The sequence below is a fragment of the Rhea americana genome, unplaced genomic scaffold (assembly GCF_003343005.1).
Source record: "Rhea americana isolate MKP2758 unplaced genomic scaffold, rheAme1 scaffold_313, whole genome shotgun sequence".
NCBI lineage: Eukaryota > Metazoa > Chordata > Aves > Rheiformes > Rheidae > Rhea > Rhea americana.
Window position 1 is genome coordinate 105,329 of NW_028186439.1, and position 15,582 is coordinate 120,910.

At 45.4% G+C, this 15,582-nt stretch overlaps 1 protein-coding gene across 2 annotated transcripts; it reads left to right on the forward strand.

Annotated features, from left to right (window-relative positions):
* Positions 1-2,486: 2,486 nt before the first annotated feature.
* MARCO (macrophage receptor with collagenous structure) lies at positions 2,487-14,732 on the forward strand. Of its 2 annotated transcripts, XM_085310220.1 has the most exons (20): positions 2,487-2,601; positions 3,680-3,781; positions 4,330-4,560; positions 5,207-5,242; positions 5,897-5,941; positions 6,311-6,382; positions 6,487-6,513; positions 6,827-6,919; positions 7,214-7,267; positions 8,340-8,384; positions 8,753-8,860; positions 10,041-10,148; positions 10,280-10,324; positions 10,870-10,968; positions 11,064-11,117; positions 11,626-11,670; positions 11,832-11,939; positions 13,559-13,600; positions 13,950-14,126; positions 14,479-14,732. In XM_085310220.1, the coding sequence occupies exons 1-20, from the start codon at positions 2,487-2,489 to the stop codon at positions 14,607-14,609; spliced, it is 1,737 nt and encodes a 578-aa protein (XP_085166346.1). In that variant the 3' UTR covers positions 14,610-14,732. The 2 variants fall into 2 exon arrangements, with proteins under 2 accessions (XP_085166346.1, XP_085166347.1); XM_085310221.1 differs by lacking the exons at positions 5,897-5,941; positions 6,311-6,382; positions 6,487-6,513; positions 6,827-6,919; positions 7,214-7,267.
* Positions 14,733-15,582: the final 850 nt, after the last annotated feature.

Here is a 15,582-nt window from a genome sequence, read left to right on the forward strand (position 1 = left end):
GCCCAGACACTGTGTCCTTGGCTTGCCCRCTTACCTGGTGCGTACGATCTCAGTGTGCCTGGAAGGCGACAGGTGAAAGCAAACCAAAAACCTCAAGCTCTTCCTGGASATCTCAGCAGAACATTTCTGACTAGGCAGGAACAGCATCAAAAGGAAAAGGGGCCAGCACTTCCTAGCAGAGAGGGCTGGTGGATGGGGCTGCTTGGCCTGGCAGACATGCCCATTAATGTGCTGGAAATTGCTGCTCTATTAATAATCCCATTGTTTCAGCAAGCCCTCCACCCAAGGAGACTGTGCTGAATCAGCGATTTCTTTTCTTTTTCCTTTCCCGATTTAGTAACCCGCATTGCACAATCTAAGTCAATCTATTGCTGTCGGCAGTGATGGCACAGCAGGAAACAAAAGATCGCAGAAAGAAGGGGGTTGGCAGCTACCACAAGCTCTCCTCAAGGCTCAGCAAGAGCATCAATGTGTGATCCCTGATGCTCTTGGCATGACAGTGACCCCCTCAGCCACACGCACACAGAAAAACAGTTCTTCGTGAGAAATCTGCCATGTGCTTGTGTAGGCTTACACCTAGATGGAAACATGGCATGGCGCTTCCAGGTGGCCATCACTCGTCCGACCGACGTGACTCTGGCAACACATGGAATTGCAYTGGTGTAAATTATATGTAGAGAAAAAGAGAATCAGGCTTGCTGACCTGTGTAGGCAACCACAGCTAGACAGGCAAAGCAGGGTGGAATATGGCTTTCATACTGACCTTTGCAAAACACCTAAGTGGAGAACTGGAATTTGAATCTTGGAGCACCATCGTTCAGGACTGTCAAAATTGGGCAGCTGTACCCCCACTTTTACACCAATGTCGCCAGGCCATTACAAGTCGAATGAAATGGCCACAGTACAGCTACAAGAGATGGTAAAAATCTACTCCAAAAACTTCTTTTTGATGGGAGGAGGACACAAAGATCTAGTCTTAGCCTTTGCCTTTTGAAAGGGCTTTTTGAAAACTATAGCTGCCAGCTACTTCTTTTTTTTTTTTTTTTAATATTTTTTGAAGTAAAACGCATTGACATCAGTGTGGTGTTAAAAGCCTTTCTGCTGTAAATTAGCCCACTGTCTGCACACAGCTGAATCACATCCATGCCTACAAGCAGCCACTTGGCAATGAAAGCACAGTTGTGTCTAGCTAATCACTTGGCCCAGCAGAAGCAGGTGGCTTTAGGCTTGTGCAGAACTGAGTGGTCAGTTCAGCCACCAACACCATCAGAAACAGGCTGGCCACGAGCCCTTCCCTCGGGGATCGGCAATACCACTCCGCCTAGGATTCACTCAGAGTTTACCCAAGCACAGCAGCGCGAGCAGGGTGCGTGCCCCGGTAGTCACGGGGGCTCAGCTGACGGGTGCTAACCTCCAGCCACCCTAATTGASTAGGGTATCTCAGCCCTTTGCAATGAAGCAAATTAACCCCGTTTGTCACTGTAACAGAACGTTGTGATAACCAACGACTCCCTTCCCTGCTTGCTGGTGTTCAACCAGGGTGCAGCTCTGTAGGTATGTCTGAAGGGAGAGTGTAGAGGAAGACTTCAATATCCTTGTGGGTTTTTGAGAAAAGGGGAGCTGCTGTGGGGTAGTGTGTTGGGCGAGGAGCCTCTGCCCTGCTCCTGCCTGCGGAGCAGGCAGAAGCACCTCCAGTGCTGTTTGGGAGAGTCACCTTGCCTTGCAGAATTGAAAGGCAATCAAAATATCATAGTAAGGGCTATAGTTGTGAGTTTTACAGTAAATGAGCAAAGATGTGGTGAAGTGGTAGAAACTGTAGCTGTGGCTGTGGAGAAGGGGTCAAGGAGGACACACAAGGCTGGTGAGAGCCTCAGCAAAGGGGATGGAGGCTTCTCTTTGCAGGCTCTTCTCAGTTAGCTTCCCAGACCCACCCAGGCTTCTGCTTCCTCATCCTGCTACCACTTGCTTTTCCTTGCAACTCCTGCAGATATTTTCCTTCTTTGTGTTTTGGTCACACACTATCACTAAATTGTCATGTTGGTGCAAGTTAACTTTTTTTTTAAACTGCTGCTCAGTGCTTAGCCTCCCTTCCTAGGGAGTGCATCTTGAGGCCAATGTTTAACTAAGCACCTTGGCTACGGGAGGAGTTTCACTCGAGTTAGGAGCGAGTCAAACGGCCACCTCGAGCCCAAACCCCGCTACGTGCGTCGCAGCGATGCCGAGCGGCTCGGCTGCGCCCGCGCCGTAGGCTCTGCGGGCCCGTCGTGCCAGGGCGAGCGGGTGAGGGAAGCTGCGTGTCCTAGCTGTGGGAGTTTTGAGGAACTGTTCGAATTACCACATCAGGGTTCTCACAAGTCTATAAAAACTGAGTAGATAGGCAAAGCATATCGGAAAGCATATCAAATCACTGGGCAGAGAGGAAGCCCCTTCAGTTCTTTGTTGTCCGTAATCTGGCAAGATTTTAGCTTAGCTGCAAGAAATTTGTCATGGAAATTAAAGATAGACACAAGGGAGAGGGAAATTCAAGTGATATGAACACTTTGACTCTTTCAGACAAGATTGGGTTTGCTTCAGCTGCTGTTACAACATTTCAGATAAGTGGTAAGGCTTTTTATTTATTAAAGGGATTGATATGATTTTATCTGGCCTATGAAGAAAACGGCACATAAAATAGGATGTTGTATTTATATTGCATACTAAATGCTTTTTTACGGTGACACTTGCTACTAAATTTACTTTCTGTGTGAAAAGAGAAGTATGTGAAAGTAGCTTTTCTAGGCAGAAGCTGATACTGAGCATGAGAAAATATTAGTTCTTTTCCCTGTTTTAGAAAAAGCCTAATTTCATTGAGGAAAACTTTAATGCCTTAATATTGAAGATATTCAAATCACCAGATTGAACAAAAAATATAAGTTTATGAATTTCAGTTGAATAAATATAGTATTGCTGACTAAACCATTCTACTGTAAAATTAATTAAATCATTGTACTCTTTTAAAACTAAGCCTTTAAACTCCTGATTATGTTACTTTGAAAAAACTCAATTAAGGATAACTTACTGCATGTTTGAAGTAGTTATTAATGCTTCTGAAAGACTTTTTTTTTTCCTTCCTAAAGGCTAAAATGCAAAGCAATTTTTCTTTTATGTTTGCCAGCAACAATTTGTTTTAAAAGTAATGATTTTTGTTTTCTTATGTTCTATCACTTAGGTTTTTTTTGTTTGGTTGGTTGGTTTTTTTTTTTTAATCTATGTCATTTGATACATAAATCACTATTCACATGTACCCAGCGCTCTGGGGATAGCATGTGTTTTAAAGAAACCTCTTTGAATGGCAGCCTGGGACAACTAAATGCAATGAAAGCAGCGAGTTTTTTCACGCAGGAAGGGGAGAACTACTATATTTGTACTGTTATAGATTGGATTAAATCTTGATTGAAGCAAGCTGGTTAAAACAGTTAAGGAAAAGATAGTAAATGTGAATTGCAAAGCAYAGGCACGTGCAAGGGAGAGAAGGCAGCTTGCTGCTGTTACGGGACCTGGCCCTCCCAGAGGGACCTGGCTGCTTTCAGTCTCTGGAAAGCATTTGTACTTTATCGCGGCCTGAAACAGCTGGAAGCAAGGAGAGTTTGCTGTAAGTGAGGTTCGAGAGGATGCCTACCCTGCTTCTGTTGGGTTTCAGAGCCTCGAATCAAACGAGAGCCGTCTGCATGCTGTGCTCGGCTGGCCCTTGCCATCTACCTGCTGCTCCTGACAGCTGGCCAAGCACTGTTGGCATACAAAGGTAATTCATCAGCCTTGCTGCAGGCTTGACAACAAAAGGTAGCTTTGCTGGATGTCCTTCTGCAGTGTATTGTGCCCGGAGAGCTTGGCTGTGAACAGCTGTGGTGGGTAGAGGGCACCAAATACCCCAGAGACCTTCTGTGTTGTCCAGCATCTCCATCTTGGCCATCTTCTGACTTGTCTGCATCCTCCTCTCTTTGCAGAGACCTGTCTTTCCCTGCCCCCTTTTGTACAGGAGCAGAAGGTCCCACTTCCCTGTCAGGTGGGAACCTCTGCACTCTTCCTTGCAGTGTGCCCCCTCCAGCTTCTCACCCCCAGAGCGCATCCCCCACTCTCAGGTGCCTTCCACCCCACTGCAGTGTCCCTGCCCCCCAGTACCACTTCTGTGAGTAGTCAGGTGGGACACCAGGCTGCTGAAGAGACCCTGCCATGGAGAGACCCTGCGCTTGCCATGTGGGGATGGCAGGAACACACCCAGTGTGCAAAGACCAGCACCCTAAAAATACCTCCCAAGATCAGCTGCACTGCATRGCCCTTCTCTTTCCTCAGTGTTTAAGATGCAGGGAGATATGTCAAAAAATCAAGGAAAAAACGCATCCTACCTGGAAGAAATATTGAAAAGCTCCTCTGCAGAAAARCTTACTTTGGAGAAGAACTACATAGAGAGGGATGTGAGACCTGAAGAAAATTGGATGAGAAGCATAGAAGAGGAAATCAACGTAATTAAAAATGGCAATGAAAACTTGATGATGATGATGAACAACATCACCCTGGCTGCAGGTATGGTTCCTTTTCTCTTCAGCCTTCTGCCTTGCTCCACCAGTTGTGTGGTGGGGAGAGCCAATTCATCTGCACAACTAGCAAAGCCCAAGGTCCTCATGATGCCTGAGAGCCACAGTCCTTCTGTGTGAGACTGCAGAAGGCCCTCAGCTGGGCCAAACCAGGTAAACCATTAACCCAAACAAGTCATGTGACACTGTTGTCCCAAGAGCCATGCAAGTACCACACTGGGTGCAGGCTCCACAGAATTATCAAGCTAGTTCAGACAGATGAATAACTCGGATGAGATCTGGGCACTGTCACATTGCTCATCATGTCTTCTAATTAGTAATGCTCAGATACCTAGGGTTAGACACTATTTTCTGACACCCTGGCTGGGGAGCTGGACACATCCTCAGACACTAGCGCATCTCTGTTGCCCATGTGCAAATGGCCCTGCACAGCTTTGCCTCTGCACATCCACAGCCTGGCAGCTCCCTGTGCAGAAGCAAATACAGCTCCAGTCTGCTGTCATCTCCTGTAGACACCAGCATACTTATAGGCCTGGCTTTGACTGCAGTGTGATGTCTTCAACTGAGCCCTAAACCCCTTTTCTGGCACATCATGTGCTGACTACTGAAAAATATCCATTAAATATCCATTTCAGGGCCCCCTGGGAGCAAAGGAGATCCTGGTCCACCAGGTACGTAGGTATACGAGCCATAAGCAACTTTTTTTCTCTTTTTCTCTATCTCCTTTTTCTGTAAGAAACATGAAATGAGAATCTGAGAATTCAGCCTATAGATCCACATCATACAAAATATACAGAAAGCCAGTTCTCTGGGAATCAGAGGCTTGCTGCACCTTTGACTCTTCTACTGTAAGCCTAGGCCTGCCTATACGCTTCCTGCAGTGGTAGAGTGACTATAGAAGAATATTTTGACTTTGCCTACTTGCTACTACTCAGACAGAAAAGCTCAGAAGTGATGGGGGAAGTGAACTGGAGCTGGTCATTATCTGCAGTAACTTTTTCAAATCCCTATGTGAGATGAGACAGATTCTGTGAGCAGCATAGGTGGTCAGGAGTTGGGATGCTTATGGAGACAGTTTCAGATCCTTTTTGAAGTGGAAAAGCCTCTGAAGGAGACATCAATCTCCTGATGAGACTCAGATGTGGTGACCAAAGCTGAAATTCAGTGGAGGTGGTCAGACCTCCCTAGGGARTGTTGATTGCCTCCTACTTGGTTCAAACTTAGTAATAACACTGCTTTTAATACTGATAAAGAGTCAGTGATTTGTTGGAGCGGAACTGTCTCAAGCTTCTGAAAAATGAAGGCTGTCACTGTATTTGATTCAGGTGCCAAAGGAGAGAAAGGAAGTCAAGGTGAAAAAGGACATCCAGGTGAGTTTTTGAGTTCTTACTCTCATTTCTCCTTAATCATGAAAGAACACAGAGCTCATTCTTGGGAGCTGGCTGATGGACCTCCAGCTCTTCAGAGCTCCCCAAAATGCAGTGTAGCACACCAAAAAAAGCATTTATCCAGCTCCTACAAGAGGTGGAAAGGAGGTGGAAACCAGCATAATTTCACTGCAGCCAGTGATACTGTGCCACTTCACATCAGCTGAGTATATAAACAGGAATGTGTTGGAGCAGGATYGTGTCCTTGGCCACTCAAATAGGATTTTTTGCCTATGACTTCAGTGAAGCCAGAATTTGACCTGCAGTATTTTGCTTGTATTTGTTTATTGTGTTGCTAAATCTGTCTTTAAGGAGAGGCAGGCAAGAAGGGAGACATAGGCCCCAAAGGATCACCTGGAAGCAAAGGAGAACCTGGGTCACAAGGTAAGTAACACAAAAATGACAGCCCACRGGACTGGAAAGACATGGTAAACACTGAAGATCATCTGAGCAATACAAGAATAATTACTTTTCTTTTTTAGGAAGAGGGATCCCAGGAGAGAAAGGTGAAAAAGGTAAGTCATAAAAACAGACTCTTGTGACTACTTCTCCCCTCACAAAATTGTGAGAATTAGCTTGTGTCTGAAGTAGTGCAGGTGGGCAAATGCACAAAGTAAGGAGCTGAACTGCTGAGTGATAGAGACTATGTATTTGCCTTGAACAGAAAGACATAAACCCACTCTGATTTGCAAAGGCTCTATGAACCTGTGTTTTCTGCCTGCTCCCAGCTATGCAGGAGGGGCAGCTCAGAGAGAAGAGGAGGTGGGAATGCCTTCTATGCATAGAAAACAACTAATTTACTTTTTCTCCTTTTAATTCCACTTCCAGGTGATCCAGGGGAAAGGGGTATTCAAGGTCCTCCTGGTGCAGTCAGTACCTTGAAAGGAGAGAAAGGTTCAGCTGGAAGAGATGGATCCCCAGGTGAGGAGTTATGTGCTCCTGTAGCACCTGTACCAACACRAGTCTGTGGTTGATGTTGTACTCAAACCATGTAGCCATGGATTGAGTCCCTCACAGTGGAGCCAGATGGAGATGTGTTCTCCATCATAGCCTGAGCATGCTGTGTTGCAAGGCTCTCAGCTACTCAGCACCTGCAGCTGCTGTTGCTGCAGCTGATGCAACAGCTGTGCTCTTTCCTGCCCAAGGGCATGCTGCAACCATCTGCAGGAGCTTTTATCATGGTACATCTTGCTCTGCTTTCATCTTTCCTTGCAGGAGCACCAGGACTGAATGGCATTCCAGGAGAGAAAGGAGACAAGGGAGACATGGGTAAGAAAGAAAGGAAAAATGAAGTAACTATCTGCTGTCAGTAATAGTGATGTTCTACTGTGATGGCCAAAGGACACAGGCAAGACAAGTTCACCAACTAATGTAACAAAATATTTTACCTCTGCAAAAGACCTTGTCCAGCCAATACAACCAGAATAGGAGGGGGTGGGAAGTGAATTATTTACAGGGATTCGTGCTTTTCCCATGACTGGAGTATAACTGGGATTTTGTCTCACCAGTGCAATTCAAGGAGACTTCATCAATCCCTGCTCTATAGGGCCCCACTCAAACAGTGCATGTAATGAATAGCAATAAATTCAGGACCTTTGTCCTGTCCCTGGGGAACTGCCTGCTGGGGCTCAGGAATGAGCTGGGATGAAGCACTTCCTTCTGCAGCCCTGTCAAAGCTGCTTGGKGTCCCCAGATCTTCTGGGGTAGAATTTCAGCCCCCTTTCCTCCTCCCCACCCCCCAGGAGATAAGTGTCTCCAGACAGTGAGTGAGGATGCAGCAAGTCCAGATCTAATGCTGGCAACTGTACTGCTTTGAGCAGAGGTTGGACCAGGCAATTCACAGAGAAACCGATGTTTCTATGATGATGATCCAAGATGCAATCCTTGYTAAGTCAGATCTGTATCTCATCCATTCCTAGTTTCTGGCTACATTGAGCTTTTCTGAAGGGGAGGGGAACTTTTTCAGAAATCATGTTTTCATATCTTCCTGGCTGCACTTACAACATTGAAATACCACCTCTGGCTAAACACTGCTTGGTGCCTGCAGTGCTATGTTTCATAGCCCAGTAGTTCAGGGCCTTTTCAGGAATGATTCCCCAAAGGTCCCTGTCAGACTGCGGTCACCAGGGCTTGGCCTGCAGGCAACTGGCCTGTCCCCAACCATGCAGTCTGCCTGGACTTCAGTAGAGCAGTTATGCTCCCATATGCCAGCTGAAAATTGGGCTCAGTGGCAACAGAAGGAACATGCACAAAGGATAATTTAAAAAAATCATCTCTTATTTCTAATCATTACTATGAATAGATGAGGTAGATCAGCTGATATACAAATTTTGCATTTCAGGGCCAAAAGGGCCACCAGGGATGAAAGGAGACAAAGGAATCCAAGGTAAAGCATTTCTGGCACCTGAATTACTTCTGTGGATGAATATATCATAACTTAATACATTTTATGGATAATCTGGTCCTCTCACAGAGGTAAGTTGGTACTAATGCCACTGGAGCTGCAGGAAACAAACCTATGCATATTTAATGTGAACAAGAGCAACACAGCCAGAAGAATTCTTATTTTAAAGATAAATGTCTAGAGCCAGTGTACTGACCAGTCATCTAACTTCCTGTGATCACTGGCTCTACTCTTAAGTATGCTGAGAGCAGAGATTGGCTCATGTCTCTAGCTGAGCTTTGTGGGCTGCTACTAGCAGTCACTAAAGATTATACCTGATAAAGCATGAAAGTGTGGTATTTCCCATGCAGGCTTGCAAGGACTTCAGGGTGTAAAGGGAAGTAAAGGAGACTCTGGTCCTGCTGGCCCACATGGTGAACCAGGAATAAGAGGAGAAAAAGGAGAGATGGGTGTTGCAGGTAAGACTTTGACTATCTCAACATTTCAAAGACTTTCTTGCGTACTCCTGTTTAAATTGGTCCTAATTGAAGACCTCATGTGACGTTTTAGAGTTTGGTTATTTTCATAAAAAACAGACAACCCTAAGCATGGCTTGCCAGCCCATGAGGGAGCTGGAAGAATAGGACACTCTGCCTGACCCAAAGGGTTTTCATTTTGTGTCAGGCTCCAGCAAAGCTCCCAGAGGAGGGCTGGAAGAAGGGGATTTGCAAAATGCTGACTCGGCACCATGGAAGTCTCCTTAGAGCTACCCTGTCTAGCAAAAGCTGCAGGTGTTCAATTATCATCCTGTTCTAGATTTAAGTGGTGATGTTTGTAGCAGGATTTTTATGGTATAAACTAAGACAGTATAATTCATAGGCACAAGCATGGATATCGGGCCTCACTGTAGTAAAACCTATTTCTGAAAGCTTTATATCTTATACAATCCTGACTCTTATACAACTCAGAGGAATTATGCAACATGATTCTCCTGTGTAACAGGCATTAGTGGGCATCTCCTGGATAAGCTGTTGAATAGCAGTTGTATGGGCTGTACCCAGAGAGGAGAAGTTGAAAGCAGGATGTCAAAAGAAAGCAGAAGTTGTTTGTGGTACAGCTGAGAGAGGATCTTCCGGATAGGTGGGCTAGAGCTTCCTCAAAAGTCACCAGATCCTGCAGGCTCCAGTAGAGCTGTACTTGCTCACATGAGCTGTGGAAAGAGGGTGGAAGGAATACCCAAGGCAAGGACTTTGAGATGATTCTGGAGCAAAAGGGTGAAGAAGTCACTCTTTAAAAGAGTTTTACACACACTTCACACTCTTCAGCTCTTTTCTCTGCAGGGGATCAATGTGGTCTGACAGAAAAAGCTAAGGAGAGCCATGGCAATTGTCTTAAAGCACAGGAACAGAATAAACTATCCTCCATCTCTACTGTGAGTAGGAGAAGGAATAGACCCTTAGGCTACAGTAATGAAGATTTGAAGAAAACCTTCTGGTGCTAGGGGTAGTTTGGGAATAAACAAGGGAAGTGTAGCCTCCATCCTTGCAAGTCTTTAAAACCAGGTCTGAGGCCAAATTCTCCCACCTCATGAAGCTAGAAGATGCCCRCTGGCTTCAGAGATAACAGATTTATGATTAAGAGTGCTGTGCTCTCTGGTAGGTCTCCAAGGACAGAAAGGTGAAACTGGTGAGAAGGGAGATCCTGGGCCCCGTGGACCTAGAGGCCCCGAGGGAGATCGAGGAGCTGCAGGACTGCCAGGTTTCAATGGTAAGTGAAGAGCACAGAGAACAGACACCACCACCACCSGCGTTAGCACAAGCGCACAGTGCTGGAGGGCTGGTGCTAGCTGAAGCCTTTGGTTAAGCCTCGCTAGCACTGAGATCACCACTTTCTTACAGGTAGCATGGGGGAGCGTGGACCTCCTGGGCAAAAAGGAGAGGCAGGTAAGCCATACAAAAGGTGCTATTTTTAAGGGAGTGCTTCATGACATGGAAAATCCTATCTGAGGTAGATCCTGACATGGGTAAGAGATGACGAGATGATGAAGCCATGCTAATGTGCAAACCAGTTCTGCAGCTGAGGCTAYCTCAGCTAGACCCCACTCAAATGTGTATGAGAATGGGGGAGAAAAGGGAGAATCCTGTAACAAGGAAGGCCACATCTTCCCTCATGTGGTGTATATGCACACGCAAAGGCAAAAATTGACTGCTCTTCTAGGAAAGCGCTCATGCTGCTGGTGGCTGGCAGCCTGCAAGGGCCCAGTTTCCTACAGCCTTTCACTGTGGCCCATYGCTCGCTGCACTGTTACAACTGGCTCTGCCAGGGGAAGATTGCAATTTAGAAAGAAACATGGTTTGTTTTTGTCTTCATAGGGATAACTTAATCTGCAAAGCACAGGGCCCAGTGATTTAGCTGTCTTGCAGTGGTTCTTTTCTCTCCTTCACGATTTGCTTGCATTTCACATGTATTACTTGTGTTTAACATCAAGGTTTAACTGGAGAGCGTGGTCCCTCAGGAACTCCTGGCTTCCCTGGCAGACCTGGTCAGAAAGGGGAGAAGGGAGACCAAGGGCTCAGTGGCAGTCCAGGTACAAAGCTWCTAAGTTTGTAACCAGCTGCTCTCCTAAACTGACCTTGCTATGTGTGATGATTGCTTCTTTGTCAATTTGGTTTTTAATTTCAGGAATTGCAGGCGAGAGGGGACTTAAAGGTGAAAAGGGAGACAACGGAATGGCAGGTAAAGGAGAATAAAATGGGTTTGGTCGACACTTTAAACTCTTCATTTATGTAGTGCACACAGCTTTCATAGTTCTTCCATCAGGAGATGAGGAAGATCACAGTATTGCACCCTTCTGCATTTATTGTATACCTAGATAATAGGAATGGGAGTTGCCTGGCCTAACTTTGTGTTTAAAAATGTCAGACAAACCAGACTTCATGTCTAGGCTCTCTATAGTCACCAAGGATATGCTCTATCCAGTCAGTGGAGTTCAGGATGTGATACAAATGACCACAAGGAGGTGAACTTCTTCAGGAGAAGATGACTCTCCACTGTCTATATTTTCTGCATTGATAAGGTCTCCACTGAGTGTAACGGGAAACAAGACTCCCACTTCAGAAATACACATCTATAGTTCAGATAGCTAAACTGGGATGGATGAAGCCCACCCTAAATATTGGTTTGTGTAAACTTAAATTGTGTAAATACTTGTCTTATGTATTTATTTTGATTTTGATGAACTTAGGTGCACCAGGGCCAAAAGGAACAAAAGGAGATGAAGGCCCACGAGGTAAAGACTTGTTCTATAGCATTATTTATTCTGGTATTTATTTATTCAGCAAAGTACTATAAATGCAATGATTCATTTATTTGTGTTGAAGTGAAATGCTTGGTGCACTCTTTCTTTTGGGAACTGACAGAGCTATCAACTTTCTTATACCTTYTACTTAGGTAGTCCAGGCCCAACGGGTGAAAAAGGAAGGAAGGGAGATTATGGTAGTCCTGGTCCAAAAGGAGCACCAGGGGCCAAAGGAGCCAAAGGAGATACTGGACTTACTGGTAAGGCCGTTTGTCACAGTCTGTAGCATTTGGCTTTGGGACCTTATGTCATGCAATGTCACAAGCAGTTCTGGAGCACAGACACCAAGCTGGTGTGGGGGAACTCAACTAACAGGTCAGTTTTCCCAGAAAATACATGCACAGGGTGTCACAGTCACAGCTTAGAAGGTTTAAAAAATGCAAGTACTCTTCTCAAATCTCTGATCTCACAGAAAACTAGAGCAATTCATGTTCCTGTTGCCTTTCTACAGAGACATCTTGCAAAGCACCATGCCACTGCAGTGTATGTGGCAGTTAGGAGCACAGCACTGAAACACCAGGACTCTTTAGCTCACCCTCTACTATTATAGGACATCACCAAGAAATGGACAGTTCGAAAGGACCTACAGTAGAGCTACTTCTGCCCTACGCCCCTTCCCTTCTAATCAGACTATTTCCAAAAACCTAATGACAGGGCCAAGACCTCCGTGTGTGTGGTTTTTTTCTTTTTCTTTTTTTTATCAGTAGTTACAACAGACTGTAAGTAGACACTATTGGCACTTACTCATCTGCAGGTGGTAACCTGGAGTTTTTATGCAGTAGTGTCCCAAAGCAAAGGACTGTAATTCTGTTTTGGGGGGGGGGGGGGGGGAGGAAGATCAGTGACTAGAGGAGGAAAAAAATAGCAAAAACTTCGGAAACTTAGGGCTTGGTGGAGTACACAGGCATAGAAGATTCAGCAATGACATGGSAGCTCTGAAGAAGTCATAYTTTGGTGGCATTCTCAGTTTCTGTGATATTCCCCACTAGACACATGGTATTTCTTAATGGCACTCACTTGTGCTGTTTAGCGTATTAAATTTACCTCTTGGCAGCAAGAACACTTTAGTGCAACCATTACAGGGAAAATTTTCACTACTGGAGCACATCTGAGCACGTTCATGAATTTCTTCCTGCCTGTGGTGCAGGATGGGAGCCTGCTCCAAATGCCTTTTTGTTGCTGTTTGCAGTGAAACAGTGTTTGACTACTCAAATAAAATTAGAGCCTATCTGGGGTTCTTCTGTGCACTCCTCTGCTGTATCTATTTCTCTGGAGAAGAGGTGCAAGAGGGGCCTCCAGGTGGGAGATGGCAGTATGTGCTTTATGGAGGTAGCATGTGCAAGGAACACTGCACAGTGTGCTTTTTAAAGCATATTTTTTCTTAGGATGTCGTACAGAAGCGTAAGTGGCTTTCTGCTGTCCTGTTACCACATGTACAGACCAAAACCAATGATGTAGGTCTTCCTACAAATACTCCTAGAGATACCATGCCTGCTTCTGGAGTACCCAAAGGCTGTCAGAGATGTCATTTTAGAAAMAGTAGTGGCAATAAGATCCATTTCTCTTGAGTGAATGATATTTTGCAAGCTGCCTTCTTCACTCAGGTCATGCATTTGGAAAACTGCCATMTGTTATCCTGCTTTTCTTGTCATGCTGCTATCGTGGCTTTTTTTTCATGTACTCTTAGTCACTTCAGAGGRTCCATTTCACAAGGGAATGGAGCCCTTGTATCTCTGACCCACAGTTATTTAGAAAAAGATAACTATTCCTTTTTCCTAACCAGCTGTCAAATGCTTGCTTGTTTCTTAATTTGAAACAGGTCCTCCAGGATTGAAAGGGAGCAAAGGTGAAAAGGGAGAAGGTACTGGACTTCTATTTGTTCTTTTATCACTTCCTTTCTTGCATGGAAACACTCTGACATCAGGACCACCTTGTCTTCCAGGCACACCTGTAGCATGGCTAGCAGATCCAATGTGGCAATGTGCCAAGCAGTTGCACTGGAGAGCCTGGGTCACAGGCTGGGTTGTCTCTACAACCAGGGCTGGGTGGTGAATTGCTTTGTGCCACAAGCACTTTGTGGTTTCTCCCAGACTACAGCCACTGGGTGGGAATGTTCACCCAAGTTTGAGCAGTCACTGTTTCATCCTTCAGTGGTGGGGTTTTTTCCTGTGTAATCAGTACAGCTGTTTTCTTCTGCTCTGACCTGTCAGGCTACTTCAGTCATCTTATACGAATCGCTGGAGGGGGCACGAAGGGTCGTGTGGAAATCCTTCACGACGGCTCCTGGGGAACAATATGTGATGATGATTGGGACACCAAAGATGCCACTGTGGTCTGCCGCATGCTGGGATATAGTTATGCAGTTAGGACCTTCACAGCTGATGCAGGTGAGTCCCTAACAGCCTCCCARCTTCCCATGTGGGTCCTTGTGGCAGAAAGGGCATTGCCTGTCTGACAGAAGCAACATGCACCCGCAGAATACCACAGCCAGGTTCTTCATCTAAGCAATGGGAGAGCAAAGACGACAGTTTCGAAGGGACWGCCCTTCCCTCTTGGGATGACACAGCTGCCTGTCAAGAGCTGTTCAAGCTATGCCAAAAGCTTGRTCTCTCATGAGCAAACCATGAAACCCAACACATGCTTGCAGTCTATAGGGTTGTCTTCAGAAAAATGCAAATTCCTATTATTCCTGCTTCCCTTGTCCAACAATGATTTTTTTTTCTTATTTTTCCTTCAAAGGCACTGGAGAAATTTGGCTTGATAATGTGAACTGCAGAGGGAGCGAACGTTCAATTTTCGAATGTGCAAAACCAGTCTGGGGTTTGCACAACTGCTCACACAATGAGGATGCTGGAGTGGAGTGTGCTTGATGGGGCTTGGGAACTGCCCTTGCAAACCACTGCCTGGTCTGCGCTGTACATGGTTCTGCTGTTTCTCTGTGCTTATGATGTTGTTGTTCTTACATATTCATTAAATTTTCCACCAATCGGTAACAGTCCCCAGATCCACAGGTCATGCAAAAAATCCCAGCTACCACAGCAGGATGCAAGCTGGCTCACGGCTCTACAAGTGACCTAGTACAAGCGCTTATGTGCGGGACTTCTCGATCCACAACAAGAGATGGTGCATTTTAGCTTAGCCAGCAGTAAGAAAGACCAMGTCAAGAGCATGGGAAAGACATTACTGTGACTTAACTGATCTAGTATCTGCATCCCAGTATCCTGATCATGAGTCAGAGTACAAAACCTCCTGTGAAGTGCATATACTGAAGACAGCTGATGCTCAGAAATCATCAGCTCATATAACTGTGCTTCAGAGGAAAAGGATGATCAAAAGTTGTAGCACAAAAATAAGTGCCCAAGGACCAGGTGCCACCTGCCCCAGTTTAGCACAGACCATGTTTCCTTGGCCTGGCCCCTGGATCAATACTGCTCTGGTAGAATAACCTGATGTAGGAAAGTAAGCGCTCTCAAGCTTTTAGAGAAGAGATGCTCCAGTAAAACAAAGGGATGATGAATAAGAGCAGTAAGAAGGAGGTATCTGCTAATTAAACTTTCAGAGTGAATTACTGATCCAAACTGAAGGCTTCTGCCTTAATTGAAGGTATTGTACAGAACAATGCAGGAGACAATAATAATAATAAAAAACCCACCTTCCAGTTATTAACTATTCTCCTTTCCCATTGCACAGCACTTGACAGTTGGTAGGTGACCAGCAGCCTGTACATAGCTGTGTGCACTGCARCTTGCTTGCAGGAGCTTTCTCTAAAATGTAAGAAATACATTTGAGGAAACTGTCATGTCTGCACTTCTCTCGACAATGTTGAAATAYGTTTTTAACAAT